This window comes from Danio aesculapii, chromosome 7 (assembly GCF_903798145.1).
Source record: "Danio aesculapii chromosome 7, fDanAes4.1, whole genome shotgun sequence".
Taxonomy (NCBI): domain Eukaryota; kingdom Metazoa; phylum Chordata; class Actinopteri; order Cypriniformes; family Danionidae; genus Danio; species Danio aesculapii.
This window is the reverse complement of record NC_079441.1, coordinates 32,610,444-32,626,734: the sequence shown is the minus strand read 5'-3', so window position 1 is coordinate 32,626,734 and position 16,291 is coordinate 32,610,444. Positions and strand designations below refer to the sequence as shown.

At 35.2% G+C, this 16,291-nt stretch overlaps 2 protein-coding genes across 8 annotated transcripts in view; both read left to right on the top strand.

Moving 5' to 3' along the window:
• Nucleotides 1-89: 89 nt before the first annotated feature.
• Nucleotides 90-7,109, top strand: skor1a (SKI family transcriptional corepressor 1a). 7 transcript variants are annotated; one of them, XM_056461677.1, is made up of 9 exons: nucleotides 90-492; nucleotides 1,563-3,267; nucleotides 3,910-4,000; nucleotides 4,155-4,241; nucleotides 4,357-4,425; nucleotides 4,990-5,064; nucleotides 5,159-5,233; nucleotides 5,398-5,463; nucleotides 6,282-7,109. In XM_056461677.1, the coding sequence occupies exons 2-9, from the start codon at nucleotides 1,573-1,575 to the stop codon at nucleotides 6,374-6,376; spliced, it is 2,253 nt and encodes a 750-aa protein (XP_056317652.1). In that variant the 5' UTR covers nucleotides 90-492; nucleotides 1,563-1,572; the 3' UTR covers nucleotides 6,377-7,109. The 7 variants fall into 7 exon arrangements, with proteins under 7 accessions (XP_056317652.1, XP_056317651.1, XP_056317658.1 ...); XM_056461676.1 differs by having other exon boundaries at nucleotides 6,279-7,109; XM_056461683.1 differs by having other exon boundaries at nucleotides 5,170-5,233; nucleotides 6,279-6,368.
• Nucleotides 7,110-11,755: 4,646 nt separating this feature from the next.
• Nucleotides 11,756-16,291, top strand: part of pias1a (protein inhibitor of activated STAT, 1a) — a 60,252-nt gene continuing 55,716 nt past the window's right edge. The window contains exon 1 of the mRNA XM_056461675.1: nucleotides 11,756-11,785. Within this exon, the coding sequence (XP_056317650.1) occupies nucleotides 11,762-11,785 (24 nt within the window). The 5' untranslated portion in view covers nucleotides 11,756-11,761. The remainder of the gene's footprint in view (nucleotides 11,786-16,291) is intronic.

Here is a 16,291-nt window from a genome sequence, read left to right as displayed (position 1 = left end):
ATCTATCTATCTATCTATCTATCTATCTATCTATCTATCTATCTATCTATCTATCTATCTATCTATCTATCTATCTATCTATCTATCTATCTATCTGAAGCTATAAGCAGCTCAGTTAAATTCTAAACTGGCAGTACTATTTGTTTTGGAGTAGGCTAGTGGAAGCAAACGGTTAATACCAGAATCGGATTTGATCTCAGTGGGTGTGCCTTCTTATTCTTTTTGGCGTCCCCTCTCTTGAAGTAGATCGCGCACAACCTATTAAGAAGAGACACGAGCTCCGGGACTGCCATGTGGTCACTCGGCTCGCGCTCCCGTCACCACGCACGAGAGCTGAGAGGGATGGAAACTCTAAAGCTGTTTTGAAAGGGAAGACTCTACACAGACTCGCAGTTTTCATCCCGCACTTCACACGGACGATTTGTCCCTCTTGATTTAGGCCTGTTCGTTTGAGGCACACTCGCTCTTCTGACGTTTCTTGATCGAAAAAAGGTACGTTTTTTTATATTTATAATTTGTTTGATAGGCCTATATAATAAGCATGGTGTGCTTTTTTATTTAATTACACGCTCGTAAATGTCTAACTTATTTTTAATGCACATTTCTCAATCTAATGTTTATGAAACATTAGACTCATATTTAAAATATGCTTGATCCTTGATTACGAAAGGAATTTTATAGCATTTCAAGTTCAGGTGATATAATTTGGCAAAATAACTAATATTTGCACATGGTCTAATGTAAACATTACGGAAACGTCTGGGAAACGAAAATATGTATTGGACTAAATTATAAAAGCTTTCTGCGCAATGTTTTAATTATAAATGATGAGAGTTTTATTAACAGATCAAAGTCGAACAACACAGGCTGTGTAATTACACAGAAAGCGGCTTACTGCTTCTTTTCCTTGTTGATAAGCTCATTGGAGTAGCTAAAAGATTCTTCCCTTCTGCCCCTTTGCGTATTAGCGCCGTAAGAGGCCTTTAAGTAATCGCTCCGGCTTCTGAGCCGATTTGAAGACATTAAGCAATGATGCAGGCTCTCAGGTCAAAGAGTGCGAGCTTTTAAGGATTGTCGTCAAAATATTTAACCTAAAAATGAAATATTAATTGTGGGCCTAAGTGTTAATTGGTTGGTTTTACATTGTTAATTAAAACGTTAAATGTTATCTAACAATACTGTGTAATACAATGCTAAAAATATTGTATTTTTTATCTTGCAAAGTTAATTTGACTAAAGGTTAAATTGACTTATTGACTATTGAAATTACTGCAATTATCATATACTGTCTTCTTGTTTTGTTCATTTTAGATAATGTGCGCCAATATGTAATATAATCAAACCAGTTTTAGCAATAACAATATTAATAGTTATTACCTATTATTCGTATAATTAAACTTTAATATTACTATTTGTTTCTGTAAATAATAATATTGTAAAGAATATATTATGCTGGGAGAAAGCTTGTTCAAAACACATTAATAATTGTAAATGTCTAAGGGGTAGCATAAAATATAGTTCTTGAATTGTAGTGTGATTTTACATTTCTGACTCCTCCACAGACTTCCAGGAATGGAGTCGATGCCCAGTCAGCTTTCTACGGGACGAGATACTTGCTCTTCCCCCAGCTCGAAGCAAGAACTCCAGCCTTATTCTGGCAGCAGCTCGATGAAGCCAAATCAAGTGAGTGAGACTGCGCTGTACGGAGTGCCCATCGTCTCTTTGGTAATCGACGGCCAGGAAAGACTGTGTTTGGCGCAGATTTCCAACACTTTACTGAAGAACTACAGCTACAACGAAATTCACAACCGACGTGTGGCGCTTGGAATTACGTGTGTGCAGTGCACGCCGGTGCAGTTGGAGATCCTGAGGCGCGCGGGGGCTATGCCCATCTCCTCGCGTCGCTGTGGCATGATCACCAAACGCGAGGCCGAGCGCCTGTGCAAATCATTCCTCGGGGCTCACAATCCTCCCAAATTACCGGAAAATTTTGCTTTCGATGTTTCACACGAGTGCGCCTGGGGGTGTCGGGGAAACTTCATACCTGCCAGGTACAATAGCTCCAGGGCGAAATGCATCAAGTGCACCTATTGCAATATGTATTTTTCACCAAACAAATTTATATTTCATTCGCACCGCACACCTGAATCGAAATACACACAGCCGGACGCGGCTAATTTTAATTCATGGAGACGCCATCTAAAACTCACCGACAAAAGTTTGGCTGATGATCTTTGTCACGCGTGGGAGGACGTCAAGGCCATGTTTAACGGCGGGAGCAGAAAACGTGCAATGCCGGGTAGTGGATCCGAAATGTCCTCCCATCTCAAACCGCAGTCCTCTGGCAACATCACGCAAACTACTTCCTCCGATATCCCTCACAAAACTTTGCGCTGTGACGACGACCGTGGTAACCTCAGTTTAAGCAACAGCGTGCGCAACTATCCGGTCATCCCTGTGCCTAGTAAGAGTTTCGGCATGCTCCAGAAGATCCCGCCACCCATCTTCCCGCATCCTTATAGTTTCCCAGCATTTGGACTGTGTCAAAAGAAGGACGATGGAGTTGGTGAGCAGAATAAGACCAATGTGCCCAGTGTGTTTTGGCCCGGTGCAAAGGACGGTATCTATCCGTCCTTCCCAATGTTTTGGCCCACCGCGGGCAGCCTGCCGCTCTCATCCTACCAACCAAAACCACACGCGGACTTACTGGGTGGCCGGCAAACCGAAGCAGAGATGTCAGAAAGTGAGCGGGGAGGAAACACACCTAGAGACAGTCTGTTCGATAGCGAGCGCTGCTCCAGCTCACAGTCCCTCAGGAACGACGAGGACAAATCTGGGGACGAGGCCAGGTCAAGTGAGGGTCAACCCAGCACTCCGCGCAAGCTCAGCTATATTTCTGCGTTCAGACCAGTGGTTAAAGACGCAGAAAGTATAGCCAAGCTTTACGGGAACAGGGACGCGTACAGCGGAGCACATCCTGGTCATTTGTCGCCTGACTTTGTGAGCGAGAGCTCCAGCTACAGATCGGCTTCTCCGTGTGCGGACAGCGGGGAAGAGCCAGATGTGGACGTGGAGACTCACAGAATTCCCGAGGATGAGGAATCTATACAACTTTCCGTAGATGATCGGCAAAGTCCCGTAAGGGAAGACACCCCAACGCCTCTGCCGGACGATGACCACCAGACGGTCACTTTGAGTGACTCGGGCTCCCCTGATCACAAGCAGAACAAGCAGGTGGCGAAGAAAAGTGATGCCATTGCTTACGATGTGAGTGACACAAACTGTAACGTTTAATGCCAAAGAAGCCATTAAATTCTATATCTATAAATATTAAAGCATCAAATAATTGACCCCAGGTTATTGCAAAAATGATTCTGAATCATGGCAGAGTGAACAAAAAAAGCAGTCATTTCTCAGGATGGCACACTTGTCTAATACAGCAGTTTCAGCATTATTAGCGTGTAATGACGCTTAACTATGAGCCTGTGGACTCTATATGTATAGATTTCTGTTTGTGAACAATTAGCAATTTACGTTGTTATGGATACACCTCGTTTTAATCCTGTTTATTGACGTAAAACGGTCTAAATAAAAGCGCCCATCGGCGCGTAATTATAGTAAATTAAATGTTTAGAATGAATGGTCATTTCTGTCGTCGCCCGCGGGCTATTAGTGTGTTGGTGTAAGGGCTCCCCTGTGGATACTGTGCAAATTATTCTCTTTGTCAGTCCATCTGACTGAATGCACCTTGTAATACGAGTAATTTGCCTGGATGTTGCCAGATATGCGTGTAAAGATTACGGTTAAACGCAGTCTATTGTTTGACGAATTGTTGCGTAAAAAGAATGAAATTACAGGCACCATAATTGGTGTTGTATTTATTTTTAAATGCTTGGCTAATTTTTGCAGGTGTACTCACATGAAAAGGATGGAGCATCTCTTCAGAACACCCTGTCCTGTTCGGCCTCTAAACTTTCTCGCTGCGCGCAAGAAACAAATGGTAAGAATTGAATAAACTGGTATTTAAATGTTTTGTCTAATTTAATAGTATTATAGGTCTTTTTTACTGACTTCAATTTCGATTATTTTGAGAGAAACATGTTGATTATGCACTACAATTAAGTGACCTGCTAACATAAATATATTTCCTCTAGATTCACACATTTCAAACAGTACTGACGACGAATGTGAATCACAAAAATCCTGCTCGGACCAAATTAGCGTTAGCAGAGAGAATTCAAGTGAGTTGCATATATACAATATTTTAAGCTTTTAAAAGCAACATTATTTGTTTATTTAATATTTATTTTCTTTATAATTTTTAATACGATATTTTTGTTTCTTATTTTCTGCCAGTTGACGCAGCATTGAGAAGTACTGATAACAGATTTAATTTCGAGAAAGACATCGAGAATATGGCGAAAGGTAACAGAGCGTAAACATTCAGTTTACATTCATTGTTATTCACAACAAAAGACTTCACGCAAATAACGTTATAAATTGCGAACACAAGTAGCAAATTTCTTTTCATGAAATTTTAATTTAATAATGCTTTAGCCAGTTTATTTTAGGGCAAATATTTAAGCTTTTGGTGTACAATGTTTGCCCCCTTAATTTGTATTCATTATGCATTTAAAAATGAATGAGATCGCTGCACAGTTGTGTATTACTGAAAATTGTCCTTGAACTGCAGACGATCCACACTGCCGGGCTCGTTTTCCTCACAGCCCTCAGGCAACTGTCCTAATTATTTTGCAATGTCATGCTTGAGAACACGGGGATGGTGTGTTTAGCCTTAGTAACCTAAATAGCACTATTAGACAAGAAAAACTGAAAGAAAATACATGATCCAAACAAATACAATTCTGATTTATTTGGGCTAATTTTCTTTTTAAAAATAACTGTAGCTTACTCAAAAGCTATTGAGAGATATGGTGATTAAGTCATAATGATATGATAAATCATGGGACCTCTATTGGTTTTCCACAGAGGAGCTCCAAAAGCAGCTCTTGGAGCAAGTGGAGCTGAGAAAAAAACTGGAAAGGGAATTTCAAAGTTTGAAAGGTAATTAACAGATGCCTATTTTTTTACAAACCATGCTTTTATTGTAGTTTATAATTTCTTCTATTTATAACTTAATGCATGTTGACTCTAACAGATAATTTTCAGGATCAAATGAAGAGGGAACTGTCTTATCGAGAGGAGATGGTCCAGCAGCTGCAGATTGTGCGAGGTAATTTTGCACTAGTGACGAGAAAAGGCTAGACGCTTCTAAAAGTAACACTTGCATATTTTTACATTTCTATAATTTTTTAAAGATAACATTAGGTCACTGGGAATTTAATGTTTGTGACCCACTTCAAATGATTTATTAATTTTTCTGTTTATTTTATTTAGACACATTGTGCAACGAGTTGGATCAGGAGAGAAAGGCTCGTTATGCAATTCAGCAGAAGCTTAAAGGTAATTTAGAAATATACAGTGCTCGGCATAAATACACCCCCTCACAGTTCTCTTTAAAATTCATATTTTTCTATAGGATGCTTTAAAATAATATGTTTGTGTATATACATTAAAATGGAGATTCTTAAGTTCACAGTCCAAAAACTAATACACTCAAATTAATATGTTGGGGGGAAACATGAAATAATGTTTGAACAAACCGGAAAACATTCAAATTTAGTTGAAATTTTATAGTTTGTAATTTTTGTTTTGCAATTGAAATGTATTATCTTTCTATTCCTTAAGATGTTAGGTGACCAAACTTTAATTTAAATGAATATAAGTGTTTAATAAAACCTTTTTTTAAATGCACCAAAATTATTGGCTATTTTTACTGAAAAATGGATGCAAATATTAGTTTTCAAAAGGGGGAATACTCATTTATTCTGAGCACTGTACATACACAATCAACTGCAATGAAAAATGATATAAGGAAAATACAAAAGAAATATGCAAGTGGTACTTTTTAAACATTGTGTTTGGCTAATACTTGGAAAATACATTGAATGCCTATTCTGACTAATTTCACTCAAGTAAAATATTAATTAGCATAACCGAGTCGACCTAAATACGTTAATTTATACCAACAAAACCTTGAAGTTAAATTGTCTCTTTTTTATTTTTTATAGTAGAGTAAAGAATAATGATATGCAACCACACTTTATACATTCACCAAATGTGAGCCAGCTATTTCGAGAATGTAAAGGATTACATGGGTTTAGCAGTAGATTTCCCTTGTGCCATGATTCATGGAACTAAATCCTCCTTTTCCCTAGAAGCTCACGACGCTCTTCACCATTTCTCCTGCAAAATGCTCACTCCACGCCACTGCACAGGGACCTGCACTTTTAAGCCCCCTCTCTTACCACCTTAACTTAAAAAAAACTGCATCCCAGGATTCAAGTGACATCTGTGAACCTCCCGTGAAGGAATTCTCCATTCGCACTCGGTTTGAGTTATGCACACTGGACACTGAGGACCGAGGACTGCTGAATCACAATCACTGGCATTTGAACATTCTGCTGTGGATGAAAGTGTCTAGGATTACTTTAGGAAAACAGAGTAAAACAAGCCAGAGGATGTCATCGATAAGCCCTCAAATAATTATCCTGTTACTTGTGTAAATAGGTTGATTTTTTTTAAAACAATACAAATACATAATATGTGGCAATGTGCAATGAACTGTATAATGTGAAATTTCATAAACTGGAATTGTCGATTATTCTCATTATTTATGTATTTATGCGTTTTTACATGTATTTAGTTCTTTTCTCAAAATGAATTCAATGGTGTGCTATTACAAATGAATTGTGTATCATCAATATTAAGCACTTTAAATAAGCAACTTTTCAGACCTGTCTATATCCTAACATGAATCAGTTCAAAAATGATTCAAAGTCAATTGTATTTACAACAAACACACCTTCAAACAAGCACTTAGCCCTAATTTCCGTAATAAACAGTTGAGAGAGTTGTTAATCCACATGAAAGTGCTCAAACGAAATGACACAGGACCTCTGGAGTGTTTCTTTCTTCAGTTTTTCTTTTTTTCTTGAAAATAAAACATTCTCTTGCCTCGTTCTTCAATAAAAGTTCAATTAAAGCCACAAAAATTGACTCGTGAATTAAAAAAAAAGGCCTTTCATACCTTCAAAAAAACAAAACAAAAAAACAAAACAAAATGCGGCTGTAATGGAAACTGTACCGGCGTTACCTGGAATGTATGCGTGTAATGACGCCCTCCTCGGCTTGATCTTGCCGCATGCAGCCTATAACAAATAACACTATATTTCAAACATCGGTATTTACAATGTATTCTCATTAATATATGATTTATTATCTAATTAATATATAATAATATGTTTAGCCTGCACACCAGTTCTGTAGCCTACAATTTAAAAACCTACATATTAACATCGAACCCACAGAAATTGAGCTCTTAAAGGAGTCGATTATTTTTGTGCAATACAACACTTCCATCTAGCGGTACAAATAGGCATTGCCTGTGTGATTGTTCAGTGCGCGAATCCTCAGAGTAAACAGATTTACATACATTCTTCTGTAAACGGTGCCATGTCAGTAAAATAAACAACTTAAAGATATCTTAAAAACTAACAATACTGATACTAACATCTTAAAAACTTTATTTTAATTCCATGTGACTTTTAAAGGTCTGACTCACTGACAACAGTAAATAAATCTGAATTATAAATAAGCTTAAGAGTTCTTATTTATAATATTAATCTACATTTTAAAAGGAAAACAAAACATTTTTATTGTAGACATTTAATTTCATTATTCACTTATTTAAATCAAACTTGTGTCAGAAGAGATACACTCAGTAGGTGACAGTATATCTCTCTATTTTTAACATCAAGCCTCACAATGTCCAAAACCAAATTTATCCCACTTTATATTGTTACCTAATTACTACTTACATTTAAATTAATCATTTGATCAAATGCACTCAAGTATACTTTATCTGCATATAAGAACATCTGGAATTAAGTTCTGTTATTGCATTTATAATTACTGTTGAACCATGCCTTGCACATTAACCCACCTCAAGAACAAGTGCTCAATAGAATATGAAAGCATTAAGTACATTACTTTTTTAATGCAAGTATCTATATCTAAATAGTTAACGACAATATAAAGTGAGACCACAAAGTTCAAAGGCCCCTCTGCTTATTTTTTTTTTACACTCTTGGGTGTAGACTTAGAAACAGTATGGGGTATTAAATTAAATTCATCTTTATTTCAATAGCGCTTTTTACAATGTTTGTGTCTAGGCATGGGCCAGTATAAGATTCTGACGTATGACAAAAATATTACATTTTCCGGTATTGTTATTCCTGCTCTAAAATATATTCCTTTTAAATGTATGGGTAAAAAAAATCCCCTTTAAACACAATATATTTAATTTTGAGAAACATTTATATTATTTTGGAGCAGTAAACATGTCAGGCTAAATATATCAAATGAATCATTGACCTCTGTTTTTTATTAAAAACACAGATTTCTTTACAATTTAAAACGGCATCTTTGGATATCTTTTCTGCTGGAGATACTTTTGTCCTAAAAACAAACAAAAAAAGGAAAACAAATCTTTAAAATACCGTAGGAACAATACAGCAGAAAATCTTGTCGGTTTTAAAAACTTGACCTTTCCAAACTGCGGTATTCCTTAAAAAACGGTTATCGCCCCATGCCTATTTGTGTCAAAATAGCATAAGATGAAAGTTCTAGTAAACTGAAACTCCGTCAGTTCAGTTCTCACAGTTCAGTGTAATGTATGTCACTGCTGAAAGCCCAAACACTGAAGAGCAACCAATGCAATGCTATTTTTTTCAGAGTGCCATGGGGCTGCACAATATATATGTAATAATTTTTGCATCGAAATCGCAGTGTGTGAATCTGCAATAGTCACATCGCTGGATCTGCAATGTCAAATTGGGATTTTAATTAACCAGAATCCATTGAAGTCAGTGAAAAGTTTAACTTTAATTTAATAGTGTGAACGATTTTTATTTGGATGTGTTTTTTAATGACCAATAAGTATAAGATTTCAAGCTAATTTAAACCATTTGTTCACTAGAAATTATAAAGTTTACATCATAAAGATGAATTGTTTAATTATTTATACAATGAGTAGTATTATTTTATATTCGATTATAGAATTTCTGTATCTCAATATTGAAAACAATGAAGTGATGTATATTTCATTTTTATAATTCTGTTCTGTTTTCATCTGTGCTTAAATTTGTTTATTTTATTTTGTATATTTTATGGAGATGCACTCCCCTACAAGGTCTTTCCAATCAATGTAAAATCATCCTGTGAAATGATATTCATATCACAATACATATTGCAGAAAAAACAAATATCGCAATCTGAGTTTTTTCCAATATTGTGCAGCCCTATATTGCGCAAAACAATTTCATATTCTAAATATATTTTTTCCGTTGTAAAGAATCTTTCGTAAATAAAAAGGTTCCATGTATATTTATAGGTTCTTCATGGAACCATTGATGTCAATAAAGAATCTTTATTTAAGAGTGTACCCAATAAACGTTTTGCAAAACTAGAAAGACATGCTCAGTATCAAGTAATCAAAACATAAGAAATGCTTTAGTTGTCATTGCTTATTTTAATGTTTGTTTTTTAATGTTTGTAATTTGATGTCACAGTTTATTTCTTACCCCTCCCCAAGAAAAGTTGCAGGAAAAAAGTAGACAAAATGCTTAAGAAAGCAGATATAGTGGGCCTACTTAAGACAAGACATAGCACTTGTAGCTTTGAAATTTTGGACTTCACCATTTTATTCCTATAAATATTTGGTAACACTGTACAATAAGGTTGTATTAGTTGATGTTAGTTAATGTATTGCTAACATACTAACATGAACAAACAATGAACAATACATTTAGTACAGTATTTAATCATCTCCATGACCATTAATGGAAATAATGTTTATAATTAGTTTCTTAACTCATAGTGTGCTAACTAATGTTAACAAGCATGAGTTTGAATTCCAATGCATCTGTAAATGTGTAAATAGTAGACTATGCATTATAAACGCTGTACAAGCATTGTTCATTATTGATTCATTTAATTTAATCATTTATTCCAGTGATTTGAAAGATGAATTTTCAGCTTCATTACTCCAGTCTTCAGAGTCACATGATCCTTCAGAAATCACTTTAATATTAATTGTTATTGTTAATATTATTATTATTAATAATATTAATGGTAATAGTAATAAAGAAAGCACTGGAGAAATAATTTCATTTGAAGCTACATATAATATGTAATAAATAAATATTGAATAAATAAGTGTTTAACAATTTAACTTTTTTTTTTTTTTTACATTTAATAAATGCTACCTTGATGAATAATTTTTTTTTTTTTTAAAGGCCCGTAGTCAGGGGGGTTTGGCTGGTTCAAAAGACCCACCCCCCTACTGACAAAGGCCAAGTATTTGTCCCATACATTAGCTCATTTTTCCTATTGTGACTGTTATGTCATCATAAATGATCAAAATAACCCATCGAAAAAGGCTTTAAGACCTAAAGTAAGACCTGCAAGTAATGTTAACTTTCACTGTATTGTTGTTAAATAAAGAAAACATTTTACAAATAACTTTTATTCTAAATCTTGGACCTTATTCTTAAAAGAAAAAACAACCAATAAAATGTTGTGAAGCACCAAAGGCGGCCCATATTAAAGTTATAATGCTTATTAGGCTATTGTTGTTATTCATAAATTATGCAATGCACTTTTTACAAGAGAGGCTAGAAAAATCGTGAAGCTCTACGTTATTATCATTAATAATTTTTTGGCCAAATTCCGACTGGGGAAAGTTGAATGTGCTGGCCAGTTTGTTATTTGACAATAGGCCAGTTTTTAATTCACAACTTTAACAGATTCCTATTTTTTACCCTCTCCTGATATATGATCTAATCATCTAATCGCAGTATTTAAACCTCATAATTATTAGAAAACAGAAAAAGAGTCGAATAACTGCAAAAAGTCCACTTTTTGAAAAAAAAGAACCACCCCTTTTACCAGGCTGGCTACAGGCCTGATTAACTATTATGAAACCTTAATGTAAAGTCTGACCAAATATTCTAATGGTTTTACAGAGGGATGTGAATACATTCATATTTATGTTGATTTGGTCATTTTATTCAACAAGAATTGTTAAATTTTCTGTTTTCTTGATTGAAAGAAATCCTCAGTGAAGCCTACATACTCTTTACTCCGTGTTTTAAAATTAGAAACAAGAATTTTAACCTGACTTCATCCAGTGTTCAGATTTCTGTACTAGAACTGTATGCAAATCAGGGCATTTCAAACTATTTAAACGCCATTTGCATATTTAAACATTTTACAAAATTGTAAAATGAAAGAAGTTATTTACATAATCAACTGCCTGTCCAAATATAAATATTAGTTTGCCCCTTTGAGTCGACATTACCCCAAAACTAAATGAAAAGCACTTCATGGTAATTTAACAATTAATTTTGCTATTCTCGGTCTTCGAAATACACGATTCAATACTATTTAAAATATGATACCTCTAGACACTGAATGGAAAAAAGCAATACCTTTCCTCAACACAGTTTCCTCTCACAAAGGTAGCGCAGCATTTTGGACACCCCTATTTGAAAAACGTGTGAACGGTTACGCCGGGCAACGAGCCGCGCGTGCACACCACGTGACCCGGCAACGTCACGCCTGCGCTAGCAGTCACAAGATGGCGGAGAGTGCGGAACTAAAGGTAAAACGCTGCGCTCAATTTCCAGTCGGATAGTGTGCAGGGAGATCTTATTGTACCGTTAGAAGTACGCGTACTACTTACCTGCTGTATTAACAGGCCGTTCTGATGCATCAAACCTCTGTTCTCGCAGCCAAAGTTGCATGAGAAATGATTTTGCAGGGCAGCTCTTGTAGAAAGCTTTGAGCGTGTTATTGTTGATGTAGAGGGAGCTGTCTGTCCACCGCTCTCCTCAGGGGAATTACTAACTTTAACTCTTTTCTCCCTAATTACTCGGCTGAAGAGTATCAACTGAAAAATCTGTCTCAGACTCGGTCTCTCTCAGCGCCTGCTGTTATTAGACATTATGTGAGGGTTTGGTGTGAATGTGGGATGTAGTCGCTGGTACTTGTGGATTTTCTAGAAAGCGCCATCGCTTCGCGTGCAGGGCGCGAGCGCTGTTGACGTGCTGTCAATCAAAGCAGGGGAAGTGCACGAGCACCGTCACTCAGATTTCAGCACCGAAATAACGAGTGATGATTATTACGGTAAATCTCTGAACTTATTCAGATGTCATTGCTTGATGCTGAGTGAATATGTAAGTTCACCGTTCGTGTGCTTCATTGGCAGTAGGGGCAGAGGATGCAACAGCTTCTCTTTTTATTTTTAAAACAACGATTTCTTATGGTTCTAAGTTTACATTGTTGTTCGTAAGTGTTAGTTCACCTAAAATGTATACGGTATGCTGAAAAAAAGTATAAAATGTTAGCTGAAAGACACCATTCGCTTAAAATTTGTGAGATAAAATATGAAAGGGAATGGTTATTGAAGCTGTCATATTACAGTAACAGCTCATGTGTTTCACAGAACTTACAGAAGCATTTGAAAATTAGTTTTATGTGAAGGATTTCTTTAAGTTCATTGTAGTTTGCTAATGACAGGTGTTGCATTGCTGTGATGTTCTTGAACCTCAGTGTGAGGTCTTAAAGGAATAGTTCACTCAAATCAAAATGTGCTTGTTTTTGACTCACCCTCAAGTTCTTCCAGGCTTTTCTGACTTATCTTTTTCTCTGATGAACAGAAAATTATGTATTTTGAATGTTGGAAACCTGTAGACATTGACTTCGGTAATAGGATAGAAAATACTATGGAAGTTAAAGCTTACCATTTTCCAACATGCTTCGAAATGTTATTTTGTGTGTTCATTTGTGTCTAGCAGAAGATATAAACTAAACAGGTTTTGAACAAGTAGAGAGTAAGTAAAGGATGACAGAAATGTCATTTTTGGGTAAATTATCCTTTTAATTATATATGAATGGGAAAAATTGGTCTACAACATGAATGTTTAAGCAGCATTGCTGTTTCAGTTGTGTCTATGAAAAATAAAAGCTTCTGTATCACGATGGTGTTGACCGACACACCAAAAGAAGTTCACATTGTTTTAAATGTCTGCTCTTTTGCTTATATGTGTGTTGTTCTCATTCACGGCATTGTCTAGTCTATTTAATAGAAATCTAAAAAAAAAAAAATCCTCTGAATTTTTTTTTTTTTGTTTGCACTTATTAATTTCTTGCATGCTGACCTACAGTTTGTCCTTGGGCTTTAGCAGGTCTACGTCTTCATACTAGTTTAGAGAGGAATTTCAAAGCCATAATTAGATTTGGTTTGCTTCTAACCTGATATTTTGCAGCACCTCTTTTCACTTTGCTTGGAGAAATATTTAATAGCTACTTAAAAGCAGTAATCAGCAACTGTACAAAATGTTACCTTGGGTTAGAATAACAGTCAGACTGGCAGGAGGTGTTGGTAGGTGGATGAGAGAGGTAGACTTGCACATACATTGCTCACTGGACTGATATGTATCAGTTAAATGACTCTGGGACTTTGTGATGCAAAGTAAACTCTTATCTTTAGACTGCATTCTAAGTTTATAACTGTCTGTCTGTGTGTATGTGTGGACGTGTGTGTGCACTTCCACAATTGTAAAGTCAGTTTTTTTAGTTGTTGTTGAAAAAATTAAGGCAGTTGGGAAATATTCCGACTATGTGATACACATAATGGATGTGGACTACTCGTGTATGAGCAATTCCATGCAAATATCAACCTTGCCATAAAAAAATAGTGAAAACGTTTCTACATTTTTTTTGTGTAAACAAGTGTAAGCAAAATGACTTTCAAAATACCCAAACATGTATCTGTCAGTGTTTTAAATAATTATATTTGATTTACCACAGTCACACTAGTGGCAATTTCACATCTGTAACGGAGAGGTGTCACATGCATAACAAAGCTTCTTCCTCATAAATGCAAAAAATGTCAAATAAAATAAAATCAATCATGTTTGTTCTATAGAGTCAACTCTTATCCTTTTGATCAGCGTTATTATTTTTATTTGGGTTGTGCAGTTTAATTCACAGAATTTCTACAAAGTATGTTGTATACTGTAAATTCACTAACTTTTTTGGTCACATCCATAACACATGTTCATTTTCCTCATTTAAAATATAAAAAATGTTTGCAGATTGTTATTTTTCTGCTCCCATAACACTGTGGTCAGTTATTCTGGAAAATATAAACAGATGTTTCAATATAATGTCAACATGTACTTTCTCTGTGAATGTTTTGAGTTTTTACTCCAAATGTCACATCCCTAACGCTGGAATTGCTCATATGTTTTTTCGTCTAGAATCTATATATGAGCTGTATGAGTCTTTGTTAAATTATACAGTAATACAGTGCTCCAAATCTTTGGCATATTTGTTATATCTGTAGACCACTATTTTATTTACTATAGGAAACATGATATCACAGAACACAATTTATATTTATTGAATCTTTAAATACCTTTAGAGTAAATGTAAATCATATCAGTATTGCCCTGTCCTGTATTGTGATATGCTCAAGATTTAATATTGTGCTTGATTTTTTCAGTTTTCATTGCTCTGTTCAAATTTGAATAATTTTTTCCACGACTTTCTAGAAAAGTGTAGTCTTTATTTTACGAATGTGGGTTGTATAATAATCTTTTTTGCATAACATTTGTTCTGGTGTCTTAATCATTTGACCATGTTGCGTCATTGTCCAGTGTCCTAATGGCATATTAAAGTTTCCAGTGTATGCGTGCATTACTGAATCATATTGTAGCTTTTTGCTTGCCTTTTTGAGGACAGTGAGTCAGGCATACTACTGTTTTTACATTCTATTTACCCAACTTCCCACGAGTGATATAATTTATGGAATATCATGGAATCATTGAGTTCCAGACATTGAAAATCAGGGAATTTTAGGTTGTCATTTGAAAGTGTAGTTTCTTTTATCCAAATTTTTTTTAAATAAAATTTTTAAACCATGCTGTTTTTATGTCTATTGTTATGAAAGAGCATTTGAAGCTCCGTTAAATTCCTTTCATCCACTGTCATTCACTTAAGTCAGATATTTACCAGACTGTACCTGTCATTTAAGGCTGTTAATGACAGGATAATATAAATTCGAAGAGCTTTGGCTTCAAAATGACCACTTCAAAGTCTGGGTGTTAAAAAGTAGACAACAGAAAAGTCTGTAAACCTATATATATATATATAAAATATCCATTGTTCTCATAGGAATTATTAAAGCAGTGCAAAATGATAATCGAGCAAAAATCATTCTAATATTGTTTTTTTTTTAGCATATTATTTTAATGATATATTATTGATATATAAACACAATAGTGGACAATTTTTCTATTCATGTTATGGAAATTTTACTTTTTCTGAAGTTCCAACGATACCTCACGGCAATTCGTAACTTTTTGATTTAGTGGTTAATTGGTATGAATTCATTTGATCTAGTTTACTACCATTTGCTTATCCCCCAATGTCGGTTGGGTTTAGGGCTGGGGTTTGGTGCCATGACTCTTTTTTCGTATTATTTTCGTATGACTGAATTAGCCACTAAACTGACAAAAATAGTTACGTTTCATTATGAGATTAGGCTGGATGTTCTGCTTAAAATTGGAAGCCTATGTATTTTGCCTACTGCATAGTAGAGAAGTATGTGAAATTGGATTGAGACTCCACATACACTCACTTGCACACTTTAGATTCTCACAGAGAAAGTTGAAGGTCATCATGGTACTGTAAGATTGGACATTATACTGTTTTTACAATTTTTTTTTTGTTGATTGTATACTGGTAGGGACATATTTTGCATGCAGCGTAAATGTCAAAGCAATTGTGCACAGGCTCCATTTAATTACCAGCGGAGTGACATTATAGATGATGGCTAAACAACTCACTCAACTTGTTTTTTTTTTTCATCGATACATTTTCAGTCAAAAGAGATGCAGTGATTCTCACAGGAGCAAGGATATTTGTCCTATTATATTCATATCCAATGCTGATTTATATAATAGTGATTAGGTAACGGCTGATGTAACCTAAGCTGTTTTTAAAGCATGTGAGTTTCTTATTGTCTAATTGTCCTGTTGCTTACCTGCAGGGAATGTCAGTTGTGTAGATCCAGATGAATTATTTGAGGATTTTTGGTTGT